General features: G+C 40.0%; 1 protein-coding gene and 1 long non-coding RNA gene across 2 annotated transcripts in view; one reads left to right on the top strand and one right to left on the bottom strand.

Annotated features, from left to right (window-relative positions):
• Positions 1-309: 309 nt before the first annotated feature.
• PIRT (phosphoinositide interacting regulator of transient receptor potential channels) lies at positions 310-9,914 on the bottom strand. Its single transcript, XM_058173255.1, has 2 exons — positions 9,602-9,914; positions 310-2,165 (listed from the first exon to the last, which is right to left on the bottom strand). The coding sequence occupies exon 2, from the start codon at positions 2,127-2,129 to the stop codon at positions 1,674-1,676; it is 456 nt and encodes a 151-aa protein (XP_058029238.1). The 5' UTR covers positions 2,130-2,165; positions 9,602-9,914; the 3' UTR covers positions 310-1,673.
• The window catches only part of LOC131193255 (uncharacterized), a 39,351-nt gene continuing 36,576 nt past the window's right edge, over positions 7,799-10,573 (top strand). The window contains exon 1 of the long non-coding RNA XR_009153871.1: positions 7,799-7,871. This is a non-coding gene — a long non-coding RNA (uncharacterized LOC131193255). The remainder of the gene's footprint in view (positions 7,872-10,573) is intronic.

Raw genomic sequence — 10,573 nt, 5'->3', positions numbered from 1 at the left:
TCACTATAAAACCACTGCTTAATGATCACTGCAAAACAGGTTGTAAAAGTGGGTGTGATGACCCACTCAATGACCATCACAACTTACGACCTGTCGTAAATTGAGGACTACTTATATGGGTGGACTGAGGTTAATTTCATCTCTTCTTGCCCTTTGGTTCCATTCTTGCACTGAGCAAATGCTGGCCTGTCATTAATCTGATACTCCTAAAGCAAAAATAAATGGTCGAGAGGGAAGAAGCCCACAAATCCCCATAAAGAGGCACTTTCGTATCATCTAGGAGATATTACCATAGCTTAGAAGGCCCACCTGTAGAAATTGTTGTAAAAGTTAATCCCGCTAAGGAAGTACGTGCAAAGCCTCTGGGTTGCATCTCTGATTTATTTCATCCTAATATCTGCACCGTGCTTCAGTGTAACAGCTACAAACCCACAATCCAATGGTCTTTGAAGTAGTCTCTGAGATCATTTTGGTGTGATGCTTGTGCAGATTGTTTATCCTTCCCATTTTCGAACTGGAGCCTGAGCCCTTTCTCCCTTTCCTGCTTGCCAAGTCCAGTGCGCTCCTGATCTTAGAAATGGGCATATATAGTTCAGCATTCAAGAGCTCTTTGGTTTTTGGTTTTAATGAAATATTTCCTTTCAATTTTCTCTTGGAGAAAATGACATTGTCAGTGACATTTTTTTTCTCCCTGACCACAAGCACAAAGAGATGACGAAGGGCAAAATATATGGACAAAGAGCCGTTCTAAACATCCAAACATCTTAACCTTTCAAGGTTTGCTTCAAAAATCGATTTCATGTTCATAATTTTAAAAGAGTTTTTGTTCTTTTCATTTAATGACTTTTTTCAAGTTGTCCTTGGATCTCTTTCTGTTCATTGGAGTTTGTCCGCAGCTAATTTTATGGTCTATGGGTATACATCGGATCCATATAGTTTCCGGGTCTGCTCTTTCAAATAAAAAAGAACACTAATAAGAATAAAAAACCACCCCTACTAATAAAGGATATTTGTACCTACCTAGCAAAGAGAAAGGGGCAGGTTTTGTAAATAGGATCCAGTTTCTTTGTGGAAGATTCAGCCTTTTCTGTGTTCAATATGTTTGTATCCCTACCACTTTCCAAGTGTTTTTTCTATATCACTTCCCACTCTAAGAATATATGTCTTTGGTTTCTAAACTCTAAAATTTCTCCCACTATGGAATGGGAGAATATTTTCTTTCTACAATCCATTTATTATACCCATTCATACAAGACAACACTTGAGAACTATTTTCTGCAAGCAGTTTTGCCCCCAAAGAAGCCATTTCTTCTACAAAAATCTATGAGATGGCATCTCCACTTTGAAGCTCTCTAGGTCGATCGGTATAATAAATATTCAAAGCAATATTCACTATGCTAAATGCACAATCAAGTTTAGCCAAAGTAACTGTTTGGGGGGTTTGATCTGGCAATGGAAAGATACAGTATGCTCCTCTTGTTGAAAAGGAAAACTCATTCACTAGTGGACGGCCCAGGGACAGCTGTGGTGATTTCTGCCCAGAAATGGGCTAATCCTGAACAGACAAAAGGAAGAGAAGGGCATGGTGATCTCACCTTCAGAACAGAGTTGGTTTGACTTGCAGGACCTAGCCTGCTCAAGTGGCCTTGCGGCCAAACCAAAAGAAGCTACCTTCAGCGGTTGAGGAAGAAGGACTTAATGCTCTGGAGGATGGGATATTTCTGCTTTTGCCTCAGCTTCTTGCGGATGATGGGGATCCAGACAAGCCCACACACAAGCATCATGAGGCCAAGAGAAAGGAAGGCCGGCCCACACAGCTTAAACACCTCCTTGGTTATGTTGGTGGTTTTGTTGCCCATGTTGTTGCTTATGCTGGTTGTGTTGTTGTTTCTGTCCAGGGTGAGGCAAGTCAGGCTAGTAATGGCAATCCCAAAGAGGAACACTGCCCCACCCACCGAGAGCACGATGACTGGTTTGTGGTAAATGTCCCATTTGTTCCGGGGAGGAGTATTCCAGCCGGACTCACTCCGAGAACTGATGCACAAGGTACTGGCTGTTTGGCTGGGCAGCAAGTCTTTGGACTCAGGGGACTTCTCTCCGGCCTCCATTTCTTTGGTTTGGGTTTCCATGGCTACCACTTTTATAGGCTCACAGCATTAGCACTTCTGGAGATGAGTGGGGAAGAGAGGAACAAAGAGAGAAAGAGAGGAATTGAGGTTATTTGAGCAGTCTTAGATATGATTCTCCACTTCTGCCCAAACCATGGGCCATCATTTATTAATGTTATTTATGGGCAGGGCTGACTCATTGTTTCAACCACACACTAAGCTTAGGACATAAATCCAGGAAAGGGCATTTTATGAGGTTTTGCATGCCTTTGCCTGAAATTCTGGCCTCTGATCAAGGTCGCTTGAGAGAACGTGGTACAACAGGTCTATAATTTCAGAAGTCTGCTGGCAGTGGAAGCACACTCATCAGATTGCAGTGATTGTCTCACAGTTAGGCCCAGGAAGAATTGCCCTTTGGACAGCAGAAGGAACCATATTGCACAGTCCTGAAAAAAAGGATTCTATATATATGGGTTTCAAGGTTTTTCCATCTAGATCAGGAATGTCATTTCATTGAGGGCTGAATCAGGGTTGTGTTTGACCTTGCGGGGGGGAGGCAGGGCCAGGGTAGGTGTGGCCAGGATGGGCATGGCCAGCTCGACATCAATTGTGTCGGGGGCACCTGTGGTGGCCAAGTGCTAAGGTAGGACTTCCCCTCAGACCCTCCCTCACTCTCATTGTAATCTCCTTCCTTCCTTCCTTCCTTCCTTCCTTCCTTCCTTCCTTCCTTCCTTCCTTCCTTCCTTCCTTCCTTCCTTCCTTCCTTCCTTCCTTCCCTTCTTTTTCCTTCCCTCTTCATTCTCCTTTCTTCTTTCTTCCCATCTTCCCTTCTTTTTCTTTTTCTTTTTCTTTCCTCTTTCCCTTTCACCTTTCCTGTCTCTTCTTGCCTGCTCAAAGGCAAAAGGGGAAATATTTCTCTTTTTGTTTTGCTAGCCCTCTGCCAGCAAAAATGGAGCTTGGGAGGGCTGCGTACAGCCCTCAGGCCCAGTGGTGAAATCCAATTTTTTTTTACTACTGGTTCTGTGGGCTTGGCTCGGTGGATGTGGTATGGCTTGGTGGGCATGGCTTGGTGGGCATAGCAGGGGAAAGATACTGCGAAATCTCCATTCCCATCCCACTCTGGGACCAGCCAGAGGTGGTATTTGTCGGTTCTCCGAACTACTCAAAATTTCCGCTACCTGTTCTCCAGAACCTGTCAGAGCCTGCTGGATTTCACCCCTGCTCAGGCCCCATTTTTGGCTGGGATGGCCTCCTGCAGCTCTCTACTAGTGAAAATGGAAGTTGAGGGGGGCCACATGCAGCCCTCCCGTGCTCCATTTTTGCTGGCAGAGACACCACAGACTGGTCCTTTGCTGTTTCCAGGGCAGCCTTGTAGGCTAGATCTAAGCACCCTATGGGCCAGATGTGGCCCGCAGGCCTTGAGTTTGACACCCTGGTCTAGATTGTGCTAGCTTAAAAAAATGAGGCCTTTTTTATTTATTTCTTGACTGGTAATTATCATGGCAAATAACAGGGTGGTGGGACAACGGAAAAAACTTCCCAGAAATATTTAACCTACTCAAGTACATTCTCAAACTGGAAGTTGGTGGATTATTCTATTTCCCAGGAGGAAGGCTTTTAGCTGCTCCAAAGTTTGGTTGAAATTTCAGGCTCTGAAGTGAAGCGAAACTTCTCTAGGGAGACTCAGCAAGTTTATTCTTGTCTCTGATAGTTGCCAGTCAGCAAAGTCCTTCATGAAGTCTGAGACCTATTAACCCAAAACATGTTCAGTGTATGGCTTACCTGTTTGATTATTTATTAATTAAAAACAGCTTTTCCCAATTTGGTGCCTCCCAATGTGGGTCTTGCTGGCTGGGAAGTATGTGGAGCTGAAGACGCAGCAGAATTGGAGGATAATAGATTGGCAACGGCTACTTTAAAGTCTCTGGTTTTTTTCCAGGCAGATATGTTCAAACCAGCATACCAAAGCAACATAAAAATTAGCATTAAATCTTGGGGGCTTTGTATTGTGAGATGGTTCTAAAATTGGTGAAAGGTTGAAGTCTGTTTCCAAAACCATGGGCATCCATGGGAAGGGAGAAGAGGGGTAAATGATAATATGGGCATCACAACATCACTACACAAACACAGCCTCATTTATTTGTGTTTAGTGTTGTGAGGGCACAGCTTGTGACAAATAGACATGTTGTATTTTGACTTTGCGGTTAGGAATGGATTCCTACATCTAAATCTTCAGGTGACCAATTAGGTCAGACTTCTATGGAAATGCTCAATTATCCAGGTCATGGTTGTCCCAAAGGTGCTTTTTCAAACATTGTTTTCCCTTGAAGAAGTTTTGCTTCTCATCCAAGAAGCTTGTTCTGTTCTGATTGAATGGTAGAGAATGGAAGGATTTATATTACTTGCAGAATATAAATCCTTCCATTCTCCACCATTCAGTCAGAATGGAAGAAGCTTCTTGGATGAAAAATGAAATGTCTTCAAGGAAAAACGAAGTAAGTCCAGTTGCCTTTGGAAAATGCACCTTTGAGCAACCATGACCTGGATGATTGAGCATTTCCATAGACATCTGACCCAGAAATGAAAGTGCCTTGGTGTTTTATCCATGATCCATACATAGGTTTTCATACGGCTTTGCTGCTATCGTATTTATCAAGTGCTTTTATTATGTTGTGCTATTCTGATTATATCCTTCTTCAGGTTCATCTATAGCAGGGCTTTTAATCCTCCTGACATGGGCATGGCAGGCCATTTAATCAAGGCAGCAAACAGTTTAATGAAATTCATTCATTCACTCATTTTGTCTACTCAATAAATCACAATTTATTTATTTAATTTATTTATTGTTGTATGCCACCCTAGTCACTTCTGGTGAACAGGGTAGCTATATAAATCTGACCAATAAACAAACAAACAAATAAATGGCACTTTTACATACAAATGAACCATAATATAAAATACATAACAGCAACTGCAGAATAGATAGACCAAAGATAGAGGACATATCTATTTCACAGGCTCCATTAACCTCCAGATCCCCAGGTCCAGAGCTCCTGTTCTTCCTCCAGAAGAAGAAATCCAAGCATCAAACCATTAACATGGTTTTACAAGCTACAGCAACGTCAATTCATGACACAACAGATATGTAAATAATGAACTGTTTTGTCACAGTGGGATGGCTTATGTAGGCCAATAATATTTATCAAGGATAATAGTTGTCAAAGATTTGTCAAAGCTGCTGAAGGTTCTGATTCAACATGAGGTGAGAGATGTGGGAATGTGAAGTTGCTTATACTGTATATTGCTTGCTGTGTCTGATTTGTGCTAATTCACTTATAATTTTAGCCTATATTGTGCCTACTATATTATGCTTTATAAATAATGGAATTTGTTTACTATTTCCTCCAAAGAAATCATTTATGTATTCTGTTTTCATGTACATACATACTGTATATGTGCTAAACCATCCAACAAACAGTTCTACCACATTCATTCTTTGCAGCTACCCCATTTCTTTTGCACAGCAGTCTTCAGTATATCGATCTGTAGTTGAAATGGAAATTTATCCCAGCACAGACTGTTAGGGATGCAAAGGACATCAATTTCCATCCATAAACAATAAAGTTACAGATATCTTCATTTACCCTCCCCCCCCCCCCAAATTGAGCTTGGCTGGGGGAAAAAAGGCCTGCACAGATTTTGGTATTTTTTTTTAATTTTTTTAATTTTTTATTTTTTTTTGCATTTATATCCCGCCCTTCTCCGAAGACTCAGGGCAGCTTACACTATGTCAAGCAATAGTCTTCATCCATTTGTATATTATATTATATATGGTAAAGTTTAGAAATCTTGATCCTTGCAAATTTACTCTCCTTTTATAAAAAAACAGTAGCTACATGTAGTCCTCAACTTACAACAGTTTGTTTAGTCACCATTCAAGGTGACAACAGCACTGAAAAAAGTGACCTATGTCCATTTTTCAGAGTTACGATTGTTGCAGCCTGCCCATGGTAACCGGATCAAAATTCAGAGGCTTGGCAACTGGCTCATATTTATGACGGTTGAGGTCATGTGATCACCTCTTGCAACCTTTTGACAAGCAAAGTCAGCAGGAAGCCAAATTCACTTAACCACTATGTTACTAACTTAGCAACTGCAGTGATTCACTTAACAACTGTGGCAAGATAGGTTGTAAAAATGGAGCAAAGTTCACTTAACAACTGTCCTGTTCAGCCCCAGAAATGTTGGGTTCAGTTGCAATTGTAAGGCTGTATTTATATATTTCTGAGGTCATATCATGAACCAAACTTCATTTTGACTACCTTCACTTCAGATTCTGACTAAAGGAGATTTTTAAAAAAAATCAAAAAACCAGCCACTGCACTGAATCTCAAAACTAAGTTCTATGTTCTTTAGCCAAGCTAACACGTGCTGTACTGCAGTACATCACCCCACATCACATAGAGAAATACCCAGAATAACAGAACAACCATGGTACTTTGGCATGATCAAATGTGTAGTCCGATAGAACATTTTGCAGCTGTCAAAACAAAGTCAGCTGACCTCTGGTTATCTGCAGGAGAAATGGACTTGCGGGCCTATCTAGAATTCTGAGAACACATAGCAGGGGATCTCGCTGGAAATAATTGCTACAATGAACCTTGCATGGACAATCACAAAATATTTCATTATAAAATGGCAAGCACATGGGGCAGTTCCACTCTATCGTCTCTAGCCTCCTAAGATGCTCTTGATCATCTGAATATACTTATTATTTTTCAAAGCAGATAATCATTTTTCCAAACAAAGCAATGAATTATAGTACAACCACTTGCTATTTCCTAAACAGGTATGTAGGCCTAATGGGACTTGGTGATGTTCTTTTTTTTTTCTAAATCAAGAATTAGAAATTGGCTGCTTACATTTGAGCATGCCAATTTCCTATTTTTTTATATTTTTAAAAAAAGCTGAATGAATTAAAATCAGGTAGGGCAGAAAATATCTGGATATTCTTGTTGGATTTCATTGGCTGTGGTATACTATACTTGCCATTAGATACTATACTGTGCTAGAGCTCATATTTTTAGTCGTTTAATACTAGAATTATATAAATAATTTTGCATGTATTAGTAGAACAACTATGTCACAAGTTAGGACCTAGGGAAGTGTAGCATTGTCAGCATATTTCTGAAATCCCTCAATTTGAATGGAATTTTCCTGTGGCCTGGAACAAAAAATAAATAAACTACAGGTTCTCCACCCTTGCGTTAAAGGAAGTTAGATGTGAAGAACAGAAGAGTATGCCAATTAAGGAAAGACACTTCTTTCAATGGTATTACAAATCTCTGTTTTACCTTTTCTTCAAATTACGTTCTAGAAAATATTATTTACTGACTCTTAAGTTGACTTAATGCTCAGGACAATTTTATGGAAGAGAAACTGCCTAGAGACATCTTGTCGAGATATCTGTTCTCCAGCAATTCATCTCAATTGTCCAATTTGTTTAGGTGAGATGGGTGTTATGGAAATGTGATCAATAAATAAAATAAATTAAGAAATTTGGGGAATATATGCGGATTTGAGAACCTTACTCATGAAAGATTTAAATATTAGGAATCTAGAAATGTTTCATCATTCAGGGCTGTCTGTGCTTGTATAGATATCCTTCAAATATTTGCAAGGTTGTCAGCAATACTTCGAATATCTCACTTGAAAGCTCTGAAAACAAAGGTACAAGATGTTCTGCTTCCTCAGAATAGCCAGGTAAGGTTGGGTGCATGAACTGTAATCTCTCTCAATTTAGTAGCTATTATGTTGGGGAAGTGGTTTCTAACCTTGATTAGAAATGAAAGGAAGTTGAAAGCAGTTTCCTTTGTGTTCTTACCTTTCCAGAAAACCTTGAGAGGATGTGAATGTCACACCACCTCAAAGTTCTTCTGGTGGTTTGTTTGGTTCAATCAATAAACTAGGCGATTTGATCCCTTGATTTTTGTCATCAAACTTTAAATTTTTAATGCTAGTCTGCTCCTGCTGGAAGGAAAAGCTATTGGCGGCTTAGCTAAACGTACCAGAGCTAATTTGTTCATAATGTTTTGGGATCCTAGAAGCCAAGTAGAAACCCTTCTAGTACCCTCCATAGATTCTCCTTTTATGTTGCTTTAATAGAAAACAGCACATGGAGCACTGGCAAATTGTAATAAATCTGAGGCCAAACATGTACAAACAGTTTTTTTTTTGTTCCATATAGTCTCAAGCGACTATGAAGAAAATGACAATGCTGTTCAACCACAGAAAGGACAGGCCAGGCCAACAATAGTAGGAAAGGGATGAAGTATTATCCATATATTTGAGCATGTTAAGCATATATTGAGAATGTTCAGAAGCTAACATACCGAGGGAGTGCCAAAGCTACAGTCCTCCTGCAAAGGTAGTGATTGGGATGCGAAATCTTAATTTGTCCCTGTCTGAGACTGTGATATTTGAACTAGGAACCAGGTGAAATTATCCACAGCCCTTCTTTGAAGATATCAGAAACAATCTATCTGATGGTTTACTTGGAAGGCTCTTAATTTGGGGACTGTAAGCACAGCCTTTGCAATTTGCATCTACAGATTGTTGTGAGGGTTCTCACTGATTCAAGTTGTCTTCACATAATCCTATACCAAAGCTTCTGCGCCACCAGGACAGACTACACATGAGCTGAATAGATTGCAACTAATAGACCTCTGGATAATTTGTAGTACATTAGTGAAAATGTCCGACGCCATATGTTTAACCAAAATTACTTCCCCTTGCAAAAGTGGTATTGCTCAAATGAAGGAAACTCATGGTAACAAAGTGGATTCTTGTGAAAAAAGACTGTGTGTTAAATTCCAGCATTTGAAACACAACTTGATTTCACAATATTTTCATTTCAAGTCCAGACTTTTGCACCAGGTTTTAGTTGGTGGATCTTTGGATTCCAGTAAGATTTTTAAAAACAAACAAACCACTAGATCCCCAACAAAGGCTAAGCCTGCCCATCCCTGGACTGCATAATTAGCAGCTTGTTTTCCTCGGTTTCTTTCAAGAAGACCGAACGCCTGCCTTTCGTTGGGAAACTCCCAACTTATTATTTTGGAATCTTGATCTGCCAGTTGACTTGAGCCGAAGCACCACACAAAAGTTTGGCCTGTCACTGAAGCTTCTGAATTATATTTGCAGTTTAATTACTGAATATGGGTGGAACTGAAGCAGAAGCCTGTTTACTCTGCTCTGATTCCCAGCATTTTTCAGCTCATGCAAGGAAGCAAATGTTAGGTGAATTTCAACTTGATTGAATAGCTTCGAGCAAAAGAAAAACAAATCAGTTAAGATCCATTTTTGAGTGTCTGGGATGTTTAGTTCCCCTGAGATATTGATTTAATTAATAGCTCTATATTTCGCGGTGATCCGTTTCTATCTGTCACGGAGCAACCAGTCACCCAGTTAGAATATCAAATATTTGTACTTACAGAACTGGTGGCTTCCATCAGTTGGCTTGCAGTCCCGAATATGCATGGAATGTATCTTAGGTGGATGTTGAAATTCGCCAAGTAGCTTTGCTTCCAGCTTCAGATATTCCCCACTTCTGATATTATCTGCACTGAGTGGCTCAGAATTCTTGGAGCCTTTTCCAGCTCAGATGAGCTCACTCGCTTAGTGGCCATCAGCATGCCTTAACCCTTCCCTTGCTGAAACTCCAGCCGGGGTGTAAACTGCAATACACATTGCTGTCCTTTAACAAGCAAACCATTCTGCATGCAGAGAAGGGAAGGCAGAGGCAGACTGTGATGTCAGGTTGGTCAAAGGAAGGAACATCAACAACAACAAAACAGAACTACAAAGGCTGATTCTGAAAGAATCATTTGAATGTTAATACACATTCTTCCTTTCCTTCAGAGTTCCCGATCAAAGCTTTTTTATTTTTTTGCTTCCTACCTAAATGCACAGCATTTCTGCAGTAAGATAAACACATAATGTTTTCCTATTTCCACACCTGGGTTAAAGTAAAGTAAACAAACAACAATAAGAAAGAACCAAACAAAAACATAATGATAGTGTGTGTGTGTTTGTGTATGATATAAAAGTAGAGGATAAGAGATGCTGAAGATGTTGCTGAACTATGACCCTTATCAATACTTCATGTATTTACACAACTCCTTAAAAATAATTTTGAAAGGGGGCTTCATAGCATGCCATTTAAATACAACTCTGTAAAAAACTTTAGCTTTCTCTGGGGCTATGAGACTGCTTTCTACAGTTGGAAAATACAGCATTGAATTAATAAATTGCAGGTACAACTTCTGCTTTTCTAAAACTATAGTTTAGCAATATTTTTGGGACCCTTCATGAGTAGGACCCGCCCCTCCCATTGACTATCTTGACAAATGTGAAATATAGGTGTTAGATTAATTTTTGTTTTTCTTGATCGCTGTTTTGATTGT

The sequence above is a fragment of the Ahaetulla prasina genome, chromosome 2, assembly GCF_028640845.1.
Source record: "Ahaetulla prasina isolate Xishuangbanna chromosome 2, ASM2864084v1, whole genome shotgun sequence".
NCBI lineage: Eukaryota > Metazoa > Chordata > Lepidosauria > Squamata > Colubridae > Ahaetulla > Ahaetulla prasina.
This window is presented reverse-complemented; position numbering and strand designations above follow the sequence as displayed.

What these genes read in the sequence shown, in the direction of transcription:
- PIRT (XM_058173255.1), bottom strand. Translation starts at nt 2,129, where the DNA reads ATGGAAACCCAAACCAAAGAAATGGAGGCCGGAGAGAAGTCCCCTGAG.